An 18036-nucleotide genomic window follows, 5' to 3' on the forward strand; every position below is an offset into this window, starting at 1 on the left:
GACAGTACTCAGAAACTGAGATGCTCACCGTATCACTGACACACGCTATTGACGGTTCCCAATGGTGGAGCATTTTGGATTTCAAATTTTCACATTGGGAGTGCTTACAAGTAACATTGACCTCACAAAGGTTACTGTGAGGTTAAAAGAATCAGCAAAAGTCAAGGGCACTGAGAACTTTGTAGGCATTGTGGAAGTATGTGCTGTGGTTATGTTGGTAAAATTATCATTATCCATATTGTCAAGGGTCTGGCATAAATGTGTTGCTCAAAAATAATTAACTTGTTTATATTACTTTATTACTACACTATTATTTCTCCCACCCAAAAACTTGATTTTTTAAGAGGTCTGAAAAGAAAAGAAATTAATGTGATTATAATTTATTGGCATTTTTTTGGGGTCTTGTTCTTCTTATTTAATTAAACATGTCAGTGGGGTCCTCATTCCTTCAGGAACTCAAGACTTAATCTCATACCACAGGAGAAAGGTTGTTTTCAGCGTTCCTTGAAGACATTATTTTACCCTGTTCCTGAAGTCCTTCTTCATATATTCTAGGGAAGTAACCCACCATCCATGTCAGCAGCATCTCCAGTGACCCTCTTACCCCCTGAAGTCTGAGGGTTCTGGTCAAGGTTACAGACTACTGGCAGCTGAGGCTGCCTTCTGTTCCCAGGGTGGGGACAGCAAGAAACATGCTACTCTCTCTGATGACAGACTTGCATAAAGTGATAGACTGCTCTCATGGCTCTGGAAGACAGCATGGGGGATGAGCACAGAATGCAAAATGCACAGAGGCATGTGGTCTGTTTTAGGGCTAGACAGAACATTCTGGGGTGCTGGTTCCTCTGAAAAGCATTGATGTCACATCTTATGGCATACCACCCTGAGTGATAAGTAGGAAAAGAAATGGCTTTTGAATCTCTAGACAGGGTTAAAATGAAAGAAATCCATTTGTGCCTTCAGAATGCAGAGCTACCAGTACAAAAGGTCACTGACGCCAACTGGTGGCATCACAAACTACGGGGAAGGAGTATTAAAATAACAAAATTGTTTTTTCAGGCACTAGACGCACTTAACTCTCAGTCTTTTGCATCTTGCTTCCTGCAGTCCTAGTCAAAGGGTATGTGGGGAAAAAAAAAACACCAAAAAAATTTCTCATGTCCTACATGGTCCAGCATAGGGATTGTTGTCCTCAGATGAAGGACAGCAGATTTTTAGAGTGGAGCAAGAAAAATGCTTAAAAGATGATTCAAGGAAGTATTCTTACTAGTTGTATATATAATGAGGCTTCTGAACAGTACTGGTTGAGTGTGGCCATTTCAGGCAAAACCAACAAGTATTAATATGGGACTCACCCTGTGTTAAATGTCTGTCTGGAGGTTCAGTCTTGGCTGACTGAAGCCAAGAGGATCTTAGGAAAAGAAGCAGACACTGGATCTAGGATGGACAGGTTGTAGGATACTGCCTTATGTGGTGATGGTAGAATAGCATCCAAACAGACTGAGAAGACCTGAGAGCCGTATGCATAGATACGAGACTGGAAGGGCTTAATACCAGACTGTTACTGTTCGTAATGACAGCAAAGGAGTCCGAGGATCAGGAATCAAACTTGCAGGGAATTCTTCACTTACAGAAGATAGACTGAGAAGCCAGTGAAGAAGCAGCAAGAGACACCATCAGGAAAGCTGGAAGTGCTCCCCAGAACCTAGGCCCCTCGTTGAATCAAGAGAATTTTTTTCAAGGAGAGGTGTTCTTTGATATTAAAAAAAAGAAGAAGAAGAAATTTTAAAAAAGAATAAAAGATGGAGGTAGGTGGGGATTGGTGTTGGATTTGCAAAATGAAAATATTGCCTGGGAAAAAAGGAAGTTTTTCCTTTTGAATATATTGGATAAACTTTATTCCACTCATTAAGTCAGAGTTTCTCAACCATGGAACTGTTGACGTTTGGGGCTGGCTAACTCTGTGAGAGGGAGCTTTCCAGTGTATTGCAGAGTGCTGGTAGCACCAGCAACACAACACACCAGTTGTACTAACCAAAAAACCTCTGCAGACATTGCCAGATGTCCCTGGTTAAGAATCACTCATTTAAGCCAGGCAGTAGTGGCACATGCCTTTAATCCCAGCTCTTGGGAGGTAGAGGCAGGCAGATCTCTATAAATTCGAGGCCAGCCTGGTCTACAAAGCAAGTTCCAGGACAGCCAGAGCTGTAACACAGAGAAACCCTGTCTCAAAGCACTCTCCCTGCAAAAAGAATCACTCATTTAACTTAGTGTTTTCTGCAGTGGTCTGTGGTACTGCGTTAGCACTGCCAGACATACAAAGTAAAACATGCTAACCCTTAAGAACAATGTCGAGGTGCTGGGGAAACAGCTCTGTAGATGAAGTGTCTACCGCACAAGCCCAAGGACCTGAGTTCACAACCCTGGCACCCACATCAAAAGCCAGACTCTGCACAACCAGCTTTAGAGAGCTAGAGTGGGAAGGACCCCTGGAGCTGAATCAGTGAATTCCACCACCGCCTGGCGAGAGACCCTTCTTAAAACAATAACAAAAGAAAAAAGGAAATTAGAATAAATTCTGCATATTTTTGTATTTGTGTGTGTCTATGTATGCACATGCCCATGTGTGCATGCCATGGCCTGTGTGGGGGTCAGAAAACAACTTTCTTGGTGTTGATTCTCTCCTGAATCAGTGTCTCAAAACTGTGAAGGTGAGAAATAATCAAGGTTGACATTCAGCATCAACCTCTGACCTCCACAGGCTTGTACACACACACACACACACACACACACACACACACACACACACACAGGAACATATACACAAAAAGAATGTATTCTAGGGCCAGTGAGATATATCAGAGACCCAAACCTGATGGCCTGAATTCAATTCCTGGAACCCATGTTTTAAAAAATCTAGATGTAGAGACTTGTGACTATAATCCCAGCACTGCTATGGCAGGATGGGAGGTGTGACTATAGGCCCAGCACTGCTATGGCAGGATGGGAGGTGTGACTATAGGCCCAGCATTGCTATGGCGGGATGGGAGGTGTGACTATAGGCCCAGCACTGCTATGGCAGGATGGGAGGTGTGACTATAGGCCCAGCACTGCTATAGCGGGATGGGAGGTGTGACTATAGGCCCAGCACTGCTATAGCGGGATGGGAGGTGTGACTATAGGCCCAGCACTGCTATGGCAGGATGGGAGGTGTGACTATAGGCCCAGCACTGCTATGGCGGGATGGGAGGTGTGACTATAGGCCCAGTGTTGCTGGCAGGATGGGAGGTAGAGGCAGGAGACTCAATCAGAGCTCAAATGTGCAGCACAGCATTGAAAACAAAAAGAGAGACTCCGCCTCAAAATCAAGTTGGAAGGAGAGAACACCAAGAAAGTTGTTTTCTGATCCCTACACAGGCATGACGTGCACACATGGGCATGTGCATACATAGACACACACAAACACATAAATATACAGAATTTATTCTAATTTTCTTTTTTCTTTTGTTGTTGTTTTAAGAAGGGTCTCTCTATCTAGCCCTAGCTATCATGGAACATGCTCTGTAGACCAGACTGGCCTCAAACTCATAGAGCTCTACCTGCCTCTGCTTCCAGAGTGCTGGGATTAAAGCTCCACCGTGCCCAGCGATTCTAACTTTCTTAAGTTCAATTATTCTATTCTATTATTGTTGATAGATAAAGATTTAAGATCCTGGGCTTAATTCCCAGTACCACACATGCCAAAAAAAGAAAAACCTATCATCATGTACATTCATGCACACATGTTTGTGTATACAGGTACACAAGGTAGTTATTCTCTAATTTAACAGCATCTCTGTTTCATTATTAAGATATTTGAAAAGTAGTAAATTGAAAATATTGGTGTCCTGATGCTTCATCTTTTATCACACATCAATGCCATATCCTTTATCACAGACTAATGACAAAAATTAATTATAGATCATTGCCAAGACCAGTAGGCAATTTTCAAAATTAAATTTTGTGTGAAGACCAAAAACTCCAACAATGTTTTTGCTCTGTCACTTCTTATGGAGGGAAATATTCTTACTGATCCACAAGTATGTTATAGGGGGAAAAAAACAGATTTTTTTTTTTTAACAAATCCAACTGTGCCATTTATCTTTGGGTAAAAACTACAATGCTCCTTATTGAAAGTGCTCCATGGAATTGCTAAGTTCTTAGTAAAAGAAAGGTAGAAATTTTAACCTTTTAACCATAATTTTGTATGAAAGATGTCACACTTACAAAAATAATCTCATGGTGTGTCAGTGACTTTTCTTCATGGTGACCAAAATGCCTGGCCTGGGCAACTTAACATAGGACAGTTCATTATGGCTCCTGTTTTTGGAGGACTCAGTCATCATGGCTGTGAGGGAATGGAGGAACTGGTGTGTGGCACCAGATGCATATCCTGGAACTCTTCACCTACAGCTTGATAGGCACAGAGAAAGAGACCTGAAGCAGGGCCAGAATATGAGCCTCCTGATGACCTAGGTCTACCAGTCAGGGTCCATCTTCCAAAGGTTCTACATCCTCCCAAAACAGGAGCTGAGGCCAAGTGTTCAAATGCATGAGCCTATGGGGGACATTCCACAGTCAGTATGAGAAGTCGCACACAGAGAAGGATCTGGAATAAATTCTCCTAAGCTCCAGTTTCCTGCCATTTGGGAACAAGAAGGAGAAAGTAGCCTCACCCTGCAGTCGGCTGCCTGTAACCCTGAACAAAGCCCTCGAAGCTAACATGGCACCCTGTGTTTCCTCTGCAGACTGCATCGTCAGCTATTAAAGGTGCTATTCAGTTGGGAATAGGATACACAGTGGGGAATCTCACTTCCAAGCCTGAGCGCGATGTCCTCATGCAAGACTTTTATGTGGTGGAAAGTGTGTTCCTACCCAGGTAAGAACATTTTAATTTGAAATGATTCCATTCTGAGGAAACGTCACAGTGACTTCCTTTCTGGTGAAGGACTTTCCTACCATGTGCATGTCTACATGTACTCCAGGGTGTGTGGGTGGGGCCTGTGGCTCCACCATGTTATTGCTTAAGAATGTCCTGCATTTCCCCTGTGGAGATGGTGAGTGGCATCCATGGGTCAGCTGTAATTAGTTGTGATGGGTGCCTGGAAGACTTTGTGCAGAAGGATCATGGGATTTGGTGGGTGAGGGTAAAGCAATTTCAGAGTAAAGTCTGCCATGAGATTTGAGAGCGCTTCCATTGGGCAGCGCAGGAGCCCCGGTTTTGTTACGCCTAACGGAAGAGTGAGCTGGAGCTGCACAAATGGCTTAGTGGGTAAGAGCACTGGTTGCTTTTGCAGAGGACCTGGGTTCAGTTCCCAGTGCCCACATGGCAGCTCACGACCATCTATAACTCCATTCCCAGGGGATTCAACACCCTCTCCTGGCCTCCAAGGGCGCCAGGCATACATATGGCACACATACATGCACACAGGCAAACACCCATACACATAAACTAGAACAAATAAATCTTCTTAAAAATCAATAATTAAGCCGGGTGGTGGTGGCGCACGCCTTTAATCCCAGCACTCGGGAGGCAGAGCCAGGCGGATCTCTGTGAGTTCGAGGCCAGCCTGGACTACCAAGTGAGTTCCAGGAAAGGCGCAAAGCTACACAGAGAAACCCTGTCTCGAAAAACCAAAAAAAGAAAAAGAAAAAAATCAATAATTACTTAAAGAATGGACTGGAGGGACCGCAAATGGTCTTGCATCTGAATTAAGCCAATACGGTGTCTTTTATGATGACTTTGACTTAAACTTCCTCCAGAAAAACGTGAGGTAATGCTCTTATTTTGACGCCATGTTTGCGAAACCACCAAAGTTATCCATACATTTATCAGTCTGGGGAAGAAAAAACATAAATGGTTTAGAACCAAATACACGGGCTGGTGAGATGGCTCAGTGGGCCAGGCACTCGCCTCCAAGCCTGACTCCCTGGGTTTGATCCCTAAGACTCACACTGTAGGAAGATAAAGTCTCTCACAAGTTGTTCTCTGACCGACCCTCACACCAACGTATGCATGTGTGCATATGGGTGCACATGAGCTTGTGCTCACATAAACATGCGCACACACACAAAATGAATGTAATAAAAAATATCTTTAAAAGCAAACACATGTGGAAATGGAAAACAGTGATGGAACTGTATTCCTGAGGTGTCTCTACATTGTGTCTGCTACGCCCTAATAAGTAAAAATATTAAAGGCGATTCCACTATTATAAAAGACAATCATTGTTCGGTTGAAATGTATCTACAACTGCACAGGTTTTTCAAAGAAAATGAACTACAGATAAAGACATTTTCCTTGGGGATGCTTACTTTGTCTCTGTGACTCTGAGGAGTGACTTTTCAGACACATGTATTTAAAATGAGCCATTTTGTGGTTGGGCTTGACCTCATCAGTCAGGTGTGTTAAGGAAGCCCATGACAATCATCATCCCTCAGTGTCCATGAGGGTATGTTCTTGCATCCGAAAGCATCAGAAAAGCCATCAGTGCTAAGGTCCCTTAAGTAGCACAAATCTGCATATGACTTGCACACATTCTCCTGTATACTTTTTATTGCATTTATTTTTATGAATGGATGTGAATACATGCATATGCACCACTATAATTGGACTTTCTTTGGACCCTTAGCTCCACAGAGACTTCTTATTAACTATGAAAGTTTGGCCTTAGCTTAGGCTTCTTTCCAACTAGCTCTTAAAACTTAAATTAACCCATTTATATTAATCTACATTCTGCCATGTGGCTCCTTACCTCTCTTCAGTACTGTATGTCCAACTTCCTCCACATCTCGCTGGTGAATCCCCACCTCTCAGATTCTTCCCAGAGTTCCTATTTCTCCCCAGAAGTCCCACCTAGCCTCTCCTGCCTATCTATTAACCATTTGGCTCTTTATTAAACCAATCAGAAGGTGCCTCGGGCCAGTAAGGAAGTACAGACACATATCAAATATCCTGCAACAGGTCGCCCCAGAGTCTCTCACAGGAGACATTGTTTTAGGTTAGATAACTCTTTGTGTAGGACTGGGTGCCCCAGGCCCTACCAGTAATAATATCCTAATTACAACAGCAGCCAAAAACCCCCACAAAGTGATAGATACATTGAGTATCTTGATTGTGGCTACGTTTCTGTAAAAAATTAGCAATTCTTAGCCAGACATAGTGGCACACACTTTAACCCCAGCAATTAGGAGGCAGAGGCAGGTGGATCTCTGAGTTGGAGACCACCCTGGTCTACACAGTGAGCTCCAAGACAGTCAGAGCTGCACAATGAGACCCTGTCTTGAAAAAACAAACCACCACAAAAGAGCAATTCATACGTTGATTGTATGTATGTGTGGATGTATCAAATAGTTCTCCTCAGCCTCGTATTTCTAAGCTCATCTGAGGATGTGGGTCAAGGTAAGTGACCAGCACAGATTCTAGTTGGAAGCAACTGAAACATTCTGAGATCTCTGGTATCTCTAAAACATGGGTTTACCTCAGTCCTAGAGAACTAATTGCTTGAAGTGACAGGCTGTTTTAATTTATTTTTTACATTGTTTTACATGTATTGGCATTTTTCTGCATATATGTCTGTGTATTCCTTGCATGCCTGATGCCCTCAGAGGTCAGAATAGGAGGAAGTCACATCCCTTGAAATTTGCATGGTTGTGAGCCACCATGTTGGTGCTAGAAATTGAATCTGGGTCCTCTTCAAGAGCAACTAATCTTTTTAACCACATCTCTCCAGCCCCTGACAAGCCGTTGTAATTTTTTTTTTTTTTTTTTTTTTTTTTTTGGTTTTTCGAGACAGGGTTTCTCTGTGTAGCTTTGTGCCTTTCCTGGGACTCACTTGGTAGTCCAGGCTGGCCTCGAACTCACAGAGATCCGCCTGGCTCTGCCTCCCGAGTGCTGGGATTAAAGGCGTGCGCCACCACCGCCCGGCCAAGCCGTTGTAATTTGCCTTCACTCTGAAGCAACAGAATCGGTTTCCCTTAGCAACCAAATGCATTGTGTGCCTTTTTTTATTTTGAAATCGCTCAAAGCTATTTTTAGATATCATGTATTTATTCTACAGATCATTTCATTTCGTAGATAGGAGAAGGCCTGGACATTTAAGATTTGAGGACTGTATAACAGTGCCTGTCCAGCTTCTGGTTACGTGGTCTTCCAAAATCAAAGGAGATAAGTAAAAGAATCATGAGCATCCGGCACCCTGATGAGATGCTCTAGATAAGTTTTCATTACTGGTGGGATAGAGAAGGAAGATGTTTTATAACATTTGTACTTTATGACCATGAATGAACCTGAGGAGCAATGGAAAGAGAGCTTTGGCACCAACTATAAATCAAACATTTTTTTTTAACTGCTCCAGTTGATGGAGGGGAACTATATTTGGTCCCAGGGTCATGGGCCAGGTACGGCCTCAGCTTTATTTGACCTTCTTCTTGGGACGCAGGTTGTTGGTATGGCCGCACTTCTTGAGGCAGTTGACCGCACGGGGGTGCAGGCGTGCATAGCACTTGCGGCAGATCATTTTGTCACAGTTGTAATGGGCGAGCTGACGAAGGGATGGCTCGATGATGCCACCACGCAGGCGCAGCACCAGGTGCAAGGTGGACTCTTTCTGGATGTTGTAGTCTAACAGGGTGTGGCCATCCTCCAGCTGCTTGCCGGCAAATATCTGCCTCTGCTGGTCTGGTGGGATGCCTTCCTTGCCTTGGATCTTGGCCTTGACATTCTCGATGGTGTCACTGGGCTCGACCTCTAGAGTGATGGTCTTGCCCGTCAGGGTCTTCACAAAGATCTGCATGTTGGCGTCCGCTCGGCCGCCTCGTTGAAAAGAAAGAGCAAACATGGTTTTCTTTATTCGACATACAATGTATATTGTAATTTTAGCTTACTCATTTTTTTTTTCTTTTAGACAGGGTCTCACTGTATAGCTCTGGGCTGTCCTGGATCTCACTCTGTAGAACAGAACAGCCTTTACCTCACTGAGTTCTGCCTGCCTCTGCCTCCCAAGTGCTGGGTTTAAAGGTGTGCACCACCACACCTGGCTAGCTTACTCTTACTGCCTTTCACATTTACAAAAAAAGAAAGGCAAGGAGGAGGGAGGGAAGGAGGAAGGAAGAAGAGAGAGAGAGGAAAAGTCCATTGGCATATGAAGTAATTAATACCCTAAGATCTTGTCACTTAACCTACAAGTAAATGGTAAAACCAGAACTTGAACCCAAGGTGACTGGTTCCGAAGCTCTGCTCTTCTCTCTTAGAGTCACACAGCTCTCAAGAAGTATTTCTGGCCCCTTTGCCCATAAAAATCTGTGCTTCCCCTCTTGTCCTGTAGGAAAAGCTCTCACTGATGATGCTCTGACAGTCATGTTTCAAAAGCTGAGAGTAAAGTTTAAACATTATTCCATCCTTATGAATAATTACCTGGCTGAACCCAGTGCTGGCGAGAAAGAGTCCGATGGATCCCTGGTGTTCTGTGGTCAGCCAGCATAGCTGCATTAATGACTTTCAGGTTTAGTAAGAGTCCATGTCTCAAATAAAGGAGAGACCCATTGAGGAAAGATACCGCATATCAGCCTTTGGCCTCTACATCCATGTGTACACATGCACACATACACACACACACATGCATGTACAAACACTCACATGTGTACCCAACCACACAACAAGTACATAGGCCACACACAACACAACACAAAAATGTATTTTCAAAGGGAACGATGTTCACCTCTTTGACCTCCTGGTGCACTGCTGTGTATGCACATATATCGTGTGTATGCATTTGTGTCTGTCTGTCTCATTCCCAAGGAAACCTAAGACTATTGATTTGATACCCCCCGGGACTTCAGCATAGTCATCCAGTTGCTGTTCCCTAGGAAACTTCTTATGATTAGTGGAAGCCAAGGTGAACAACACGAGACGCTCAGAACCAACCGAAAGCAAAGCAAATGAATGCAGCATCATAAATGCAGCATCCAGCTTCTAGCTTGGACTCTCCAGCCAAAGAATGAAGGGAACTGATGAAAAGCACGTGGGAATTTCATCTCACCTCTGACTGGTGAAGGAAATCTGCCCTAATAGCGTGCATAGCTTTGGTGGGATGAGCTCGAAAGCAATAAGCAGGACCCTGAGAAATAGGCAATAGGCCATACTCTGGGCCCGCTGAAAGCAGCCTCCTTCCAAAGCAGGCGCTTCTCCTTGCTGACTGTCGAGAGGAAGGAGGTCAGAGTTCACACTGACTCTCTTTGCTTCTAACTCTTATTTCTACACGGCTGACATTTGTAAATTATTACATGTCATGTAAATTCTGAAGTCATCCCTGGGGGCATACAGCAGAATGCATGTCCCCTCATAAATGGCAAAACGTTGCCTAAGGAAATGTTTGACTGTTGGCAGGTCACCACGCGTAGGAATATTCAGCCGTGCTGGCTCAGGAAAGCAACAACCACTTATAAGTTGAGCATGGCGGCACACACCTGTGATCTCAGCGCTGACGAAGCTAAGGCAAGGGGATCGTGGTTTGCAGGCTCTTTGTTCTATGTAGTGGATTTCAGGCCAGCTTGCATTTCAAAGTGAATATCTGTTTCAAAACCCCAAAGGGAGGGGCTGGCAAGACGACCTCACTGGTAGAGTGTTTGCCACACAAGCCTGTCTCCCTGAGTTCAACCCCTGGAATCCATGTCAAGATGGAAGAAGAGAACTAACCCACAGGATTGTCCTCTCACCTCATATATATGCTATGGTGCATGCATACACATATACACATCATTTGTGTGCACACAAACACACAATTATAATAATAATAAATTTTAACTTTTTTTTTTAAAACCCAAGAAGAAAAACAGCCCAGTAACTGTTTATGAACAGTCTACTTTGAGATGGAGATTGACAGTCCTTTTCTCCAGATCATAGGATACTTTAAAAATTATTTCACATGAGGGCTGGAGAGATGGTTCAGCAGTTAAGAACCCTGGCTGCTCTTCCAGACGACCCTGGTTCAATTCCCAGCACCCTCATGGCAGGTCACAATTCATTAACTCCAGTTTCAGGGAACCCGACTACACTTCCTTTCTGGTCTCTGAGGGCACTGCAAACGTGTGGCACACAAACGTACATTCAAATAAAACACTCATACACATATAATCCAAATAAATCCTTTTAAAAAATATTTTAAATGTTCCTAGCTACAGATATTTCGTCAGTATCCAAAATTCATGGTGAAGAAGTACTTTAATTGGTCCACACTAAACTCAGGGTCTCATCAAAACATGAGAATGTGATTTCATTAGAAAGGTTGATGATTTTCAAGGAAGGAAGAGCGGAGAGAGGAAGAATGTCTCCTACACCCCGTGATTGGCAGGGACAGCCTGTGTGGAGGGGCTCACCACCATGTCAGGGTGTCTTTACCCCAGGGCCATTGGCCATTGTGACGGGAGCTTCAAGACACCCATGAACAGAGAGGGTTTTCTTCCTAGAGATAAAATTGCCCCAGGACTGTTGGTGCTAGAGTTTAAAGCCGGAGCTGTCCCTGCTGATGTTCCTTCTCTGTTTCCTCCTTGGCTGTTTGAACTGCAGTGAAGGCAGCAATCTGACCCCGGCTCATCACTACCCAGACTTCAGGTTTAAGACCTACGCGCCACTGGCCTTCCGGTACTTCCGAGAACTCTTTGGGATCAAGCCTGATGATTACTTGGTAAGAGCCTATCAGTTTCCTTCCTACAGAATGCATGACGCTATATTGAAGAGCTACCGTGACGAGTGGCTGTCTCTTAGAAACCTCGGGAACAGCAGTCACTCCAAGTTTTCTGATGTCTCCATATTTGGCTTCAGAAATGCAATTTGATGCCATAGCTCTTAACAGATAGCTAGAAAATCTGCTGTGTGGTTAATATTTAAATAACTGTGGTATTACCATTTCGGGTAATTATCCTAGCAGATACTTTATAATTAATTTAAAAGACTTGGGAGTTTTACTGAGTAGAGTCTGTTTGAATATCTTCCTATTTTAATTGTCTTATCTCAGACCTGCCTTGGCCCACAACCATTTCCCCTTGACCTGGAATTTCAGATGACATTTAGAAAAAACTAGCTAGTTTTGTACTCCATATCCCTTCCTACAGAGTCTCTCTCTCTCTCTCTCTCTCTCTCTCTCTCTCTCTCTCTCTCTCTCTCTCTCTCTTTCTCTCTCTCTCTCTCTCTCCCTCTCTCCCTCCCTCCCTCTCTCCCTCTCTCCCTCCCTCTCTTCCCACCACCCCTCCTCTGGTTTTTCAAGACAGGATTTCTCTGTGTATCCCTGGCTGGCCTGGAACTCAGAGACTTGCCTGCCTCTGCTTCCCTAATGTGATAAAAGGCATGCACCATCACCACCCAGCCCCACAGTCTCTTTTCAAACATATTTTCACATATACACGGGCACATCTGTCCTCAGCTGTCTCTTCCATCTGTCCTCCCTCAGGCACAGCAGCAGGGACAGACACACAGCCTGTGTGTGGTGTGCAATGCCCTCCTCAGGTCTGTCTCATTTCCACTGAGAGCATCACAGCCCGGCTTTTGTTGAGAGGGTGGCTTTTCTCCTAACTTGATTGCTGTTAACACCTTGAAACTTTTCAAAAGCTGTTTTTAAAGGAGCTATAGGAAGGATGCCATCAAATACTCACTTTTTCCCATTCTGGATGCTCTCAGTAAGACTCCGGTGAGATCCTGGAGCACTGCTTTTCAGGAGTGGTACAACAGTGTTTGTTGGTGATGATAGAATGTTCTAAATGGAAAAGATATAAAGAATGAAATTCAAAACTGGTGTCTGTTCCATGTTAATGAAAGCCCATCTCTTTAGTTGGTACTTAGTAAAATAATGATTTCTTTTTTTAAATATTGTGTGTGTATGTGTATATGATGTTTGCATGCATGTATTTCTGTGTGAGGCCCATGCACATGCCACATTGTGTGTGTATGTGTGTGTGTATATGATGTCTGCATGCATGTATTTCTGTGTGAGGCCCATGCACATGCCACATTGTGTGTGTATGTGTGTGTGTATATGATGTCTACATGCATGTATTTCTGTGTGAGGCCATGCACATGCCACATTGTATGTGTTTGTGTGTGTGTGTATGATGTTTACACATATGTATTTCTGTGTGAGGCCATACCCATGCCACATTGTATGTGTATGTGTGTGTGTGTGTGTGTGTGTGTGTGTGTGTGTGTGTGTGTATGATGTTTACACATACGTATTTCTGTGTGAGGCCATACCCATGCCACATTGTATGTGTATATGTGTGTGTGTGTGTGTGTGTGTGTGTGTGTGTGTGTGTGTGTATGATGTTTACACATATGTATTTCTGAGTGAGGCCATGCCCATGCCACATTGTATGTGTATATGTGTGTGTGTGTGTGTGTGTATGATGTTTACACATATGTATTTCTGAGTGAGGCCATGCCCATGCCACATTGTATGTGTGTGTGTGTGTGTATGATGTTTACACATATGCATTTCTGTGTGAGGCCATGCCCATGCCACATGTCTCTTGTCTGCTGCTGCACTGTGTTCTGGTTGCCCCGCACTAGTCGGCCTGTGAGCCTCTGGGATGTTCTCCTTCTCCACCTCCAGTCTCCTTGAAGGAGTCTTGGGATTACAGACACCACTGCATCTGGCTGGTACGTGGGTTCCAGGGAGCCAGACTCAAAGCAACAGGTTTTGTGGCAAGCCCTTTACCCACTGAGCCATTTTACAGCCCAGAAAGTCACGATTTCTTCCCAGTGACATGAGCTGCAGAACTAATTCTCTACAGAGCAGTGATGGCGCTCTAGCAAGGTCCTGGGCACCCTGGCCACTGCAAATCCCAGTGGTTCTTTTTGCCTCTCTGTCCCTCTGAAGTCCTGGCACTTGTCTCTCTCACTCCCAGCTGGAGGCGTGTTAGGATTTTTGGGTTTCTGGTCATTTGGTAATAATTGAGGGTCACCGTCTCTCAGAAAATATGTTTAGGGAACCCAGTGGGGTTTCATAATGAAAAGGGCAAGGTCACTCTTTTCCCTTGGGCCACACACTGGAAACTAATGGCTTTTCCTTCTGGATACCATTAAACTTCCGACCAACCAAAGAGCTATCACAACGGTTCACAGCACTGCTAATACAGGCGTCTGTCACAGCACTGGGTAAGATGTGACAAGATGGCTGCTCATCTCAGCCCTGGGAAAGCTCCCTCTGATCACTTCTGATCACACACAGTTGCTCTCTTCAGGAAAGTTCTTTTCTAAACAACTTCTCGTATAGCTTCCCTTCATTTCCTTAACAAAGGAGTCTTTAAACCAGAAGAGTATTCTTCATAGCGTAAGAGAACTTACCAAGGAGTCTAGGAGACGATGTCAATGGTCTCAAAGTCCTCATCTGTCTACCTTGTCTCCAGATGTTCTGGAGACACTTACCACTAGCCTCATGCCCCTCACCCACCAAGTCCCAGACACCAAGCATAGTCTCCAGGTCGCCTCTCTCCACCCATCACACGGCAATGGTCCGTCCTGAAGAACGCTAAAGAAGTCTAATCCACCTCTCGAGGCACATTTTGGAGCTGTTAAGCTCAAATAAAGCACAGAAGACAAATGGGCATGTCTCGAAAAGGTCTCTGTAAAGAAAGAAAGGATGTGACACAAATACCAAGTCCTGGCATCTGTCCGGTGGGGCTGTTGAAACCCACGACTGTGACAACGATGCATGGCTGTAAGCAGGGGAAGAGAGAAGAGACCATTAGTGAGTGATTGCCAGCTCCATAGATTCCAAATTGCATCCCTGTTAGCTTGGTGCCATCATGTCTGGATTTCTGCCAGAATTATTGTGTCTGTGTTCCCAGATTCATTAAAATTCACCATGTGCTTGCCGATTACAAGTTTCAGGTCTAAGCATGTATAATTTGGGTAGGGAGCCGTCAGGGTGACGTGCTTCCAAGTGCACAGCACTGTAAATTCTTCCTTATTTGTTCCTAGACAAGCGTCTGCCACCCAAGAGGCCCTGGGCATGTCCGTCTCTGCTGCAGCGACAAGCTGTTTGCTCTTTCCCTCTCCTCCAGATTTTCACAAGTCCAATGTAACTCAAAGGAGTTACTCATAGGAATTTTTTTCTTACCTCCACCAGTAAGAGCAAAAGTGGTTTGAGTGTTGTACGCCATCGGGGAATAGCAGGCGAGTTCATCTGTGCCACGTGATACTAGTTTACATTGTTAGTTTACCTTGGCAGAGCCCCATTGGGATACACTTTCTTTCCAGTGGATGTAGGAGAGAAGCCTTGCAGAAAATTGAGATGAGAAGGTGCACACATCTGAGCAGCTTTCATAAATGAAATGTGCTTGCAAGGCACCTAGAGCCCAGGAGCGCATGTGGAGACTTGTTGATCACAGCTGATTAAATTCTCTTTGTCTGTCCTTTAAAATCAGCCTTTAGAAGTTGCCGAGAACATGGACATGAAGCTCCAGAGTTCTGGAGTGGAAATCATATTCCTATCTAGTATCATTATCTCAGTTACCTCCATAGCCATGATGTGCTATTCGTAATGTTAATTCAAAATGTTACCAAAACAGGTCAGACAATTGCCAATTGATTTTGTCTTTGATAAATTACATACTGGAAGAGTATTTGACAAATAACTGATCAATTGTCCCCATAACAGGTCAGTGCTTATGGAGAATGTTGATACCTTATTGGGAGAGATATTTAGGTCTAAATCTATGTTTTTCCAGACAGATTTTTCTCTTTTTGTTTTAAACAATAATTTTATTGTGGATTTCATACAATGTATTGTGAATATAGTCACTCCCTCCCCAACTCCTCCCATAAGTACCTTTTCTACCATCCCCTCCCTACTTGCCCAACTTTGAGGTCCCCCCCCCATTTCTACTGCCCAACTACTCTTTGGAGTGGGGTCCACCCTGCACTGGGATTGACCTACCAGGGGTCACATCATTCAAGAAAACTGAATCTCCCTCGCCCAGCAGCCATCAAATGCCAACAGCTCCTTAGCTAGTGCCGGGGTTTCTTGCCCATGTCCCTGCTCTCTGCTAAGATTTTGTTTACCTTGAGCTTGTGGGTCTCATGCGTACTTCTAGACAGGTTTCCTTACATTGCCCCATGATCCCTCTATGCACTTCTTCTGTTCTTTTATTTTTATTCCTACGCATGGGGAGATTCTATGGGCAACTGAATTGCGGTGAATAAAGTCAGAATTTCTGGAGAGTCTGGGATCTGACTTCATTTTTCATAAGAGCCTGGGATCCGAGGCAGGGTCCTGCATTCATGATTATATAATAGACTCAACCTTCTTCTTGCTTCCATCAGGACGTCCTGATTGTGTTTGAAGATAGCATCTCCTAGGTGTTTGTCTAAAATGCACAGTACATACTGGTAGAGCGAGTTCTTCCTTGCCCGGGGAAAGTGTGCCCTGAGGCTGGGTGCCACGTTCACCTACATATCATCATGTACTAAGTTTTAAAATAGTTGTAATAAGAAGTTACTCTGTCTGGGGTCTCAAGAGCATACACCTTAAAAGTCATTCAGCTGGGGCTGGAGAGATAGCTCAGTGGTTAAGAGCCCTGGCTGCTCTTCCAGAAGTCCTGAGTTCAATTCCCAGCAACCACATGGTGGCTCAAAACCATCCGTAATGAGATATGGTGCCATCTTCTGGCCTGCAGGTATACATGCAGACAGAACACTGTATACATAATAAATACCACTATATACAATCTTTAAAAAAAAGTCGTTCAGCTGATTCAAAATTAGTTCTTTTTGGGTTTTGTTGTTGTTTTGTTTTGTTTTGTTTTGAGACAGATCTCACAGTGTAGCCTTGACAAGCGTGGAGCTCTCTATGGCCTTGAACTGACAAAGACCCACCCGACTCTGCCTCCTATGTGCTGGGATTTAAGGCATGCGCCACCACACCTATTGATACTTTTCTGTTTCTTTTGGAGGGTTTCCTGAGCCTCCAGCTTAGTCACTCAGTGTCACGTAAGTCATGACTGGAAGAGCCACCATGTTAAAAGCACCAATTAATCCACTCATGCCCTGTCTCCTGTCCCCTCCAGTCCATGTGGATACCTTGCTGGCACACATGACTGGTCAGGGCCCTCTGCTTCCTTCTGGCTAAAGAAGTTTCTTGTCTGATGGCTATTGTGTTTTCCCAACCTCTCCTCAGCATGCAGGTGAGGACTTGAGCTTTTTTGATGCTTAGCAAAGGAGTGTCAAGAGGCTAGGCCAGCTGGGCGTGGCCAGCATGCAGAAGGCTGAGGAAGGATGGTTGTGACTTGGAGGCCATTCTTGACTATACAGCAAGACCTTATCTCATAAAAAAATAAAATAAAATAAAAAGCCAGTGGAGAGGGGGTGAAAGATGGGAGTTGCCAATGGCTCAGGAATAAACACTTCCTTCTTCCTCTTCTTGCATAAATATATTTCCCTTGCCTATGATGCTGTCAAAGCAAGATAATGTAAAAGGAGACATCTACAAACTGCCTTTAGTCATTTCTATTAGTCTTTGTCTCTCTGTCTCTCTTTCTATGTCTCTGTCTCTCTCTATTTCTCTCTCTGTCTCTCCAACCCCACCCCCAACTCCATCACTGCTCCCTTTCCTGTGTTGGGGAACTAGATATTCACAAAAAGCTTTGAGGAGTTTTCAACCTTATTTTTAGCTGCCTACATCTTCAAGATATGATTCTGTGTGTTATGACACTATATTAAACAGAACAGTATGGTTCTGGGAAGGGGAAGCAGACTCATAAACCAATGGAATAAGACAATGAGTAACCAATGGAATAAGAGACTGGAAATAAACCGTCACATCTACTGCAAATAAGATTTTCAACAACAATGTCAAGAACACCCGCACCCACAAAAGGAACTGTTGCTTCTATTAATTGAATTGGGAAAACTGGTTATGTAAGGCCTGAAAAGATAACTTAATGGTTAAGAGCACTGGCTGTTCTTGCAGAGGACCTGAGTCAATTCCCAGCACCTACTTGGCACCT

At 44.1% G+C, this 18036-nt stretch overlaps 2 protein-coding genes across 5 annotated transcripts in view; one reads left to right on the forward strand and one right to left on the reverse strand.

Annotated features, from left to right (window-relative positions):
• The window catches only part of Pip5k1b (phosphatidylinositol-4-phosphate 5-kinase type 1 beta), a 277351-nt gene that overhangs the window by 159860 nt on the left and 99455 nt on the right, over positions 1 to 18036 (forward strand). For all 3 annotated transcript variants that reach the window (XM_052762416.1, XM_052762418.1, XM_052762417.1), the window contains exons 4-5: positions 4788 to 4918; positions 11606 to 11723. In XM_052762416.1, the coding sequence (XP_052618376.1) occupies positions 4788 to 4918; positions 11606 to 11723 (249 nt within the window). The remainder of the gene's footprint in view (positions 1 to 4787; positions 4919 to 11605; positions 11724 to 18036) is intronic.
• On the reverse strand, positions 8454 to 8866 carry LOC128125246 (ubiquitin-like). 2 transcript variants are annotated; one of them, XM_052762422.1, is made up of 2 exons: positions 8732 to 8866; positions 8454 to 8644 (listed from the first exon to the last, which is right to left on the reverse strand). In XM_052762422.1, exons 1-2 carry the CDS (start codon positions 8832 to 8834, stop codon positions 8454 to 8456), a joined length of 294 nt encoding a protein of 97 aa, XP_052618382.1. In that variant the 5' UTR covers positions 8835 to 8866. The 2 variants fall into 2 exon arrangements, with proteins under 2 accessions (XP_052618382.1, XP_052618381.1); XM_052762421.1 differs by having other exon boundaries at positions 8454 to 8866.

The sequence above is a fragment of the Peromyscus californicus genome, unplaced genomic scaffold (genome assembly GCF_007827085.1).
Source record: "Peromyscus californicus insignis strain IS unplaced genomic scaffold, ASM782708v3 Scaffold_4__1_contigs__length_199733344, whole genome shotgun sequence".
NCBI classification, from domain to species: Eukaryota; Metazoa; Chordata; class Mammalia; order Rodentia; family Cricetidae; genus Peromyscus; species Peromyscus californicus.

What these genes read in the sequence shown, in the direction of transcription:
- LOC128125246 (XM_052762421.1), bottom strand. Translation starts at nt 8,834, where the DNA reads ATGCAGATCTTTGTGAAGACCCTGACGGGCAAGACCATCACTCTAGAG.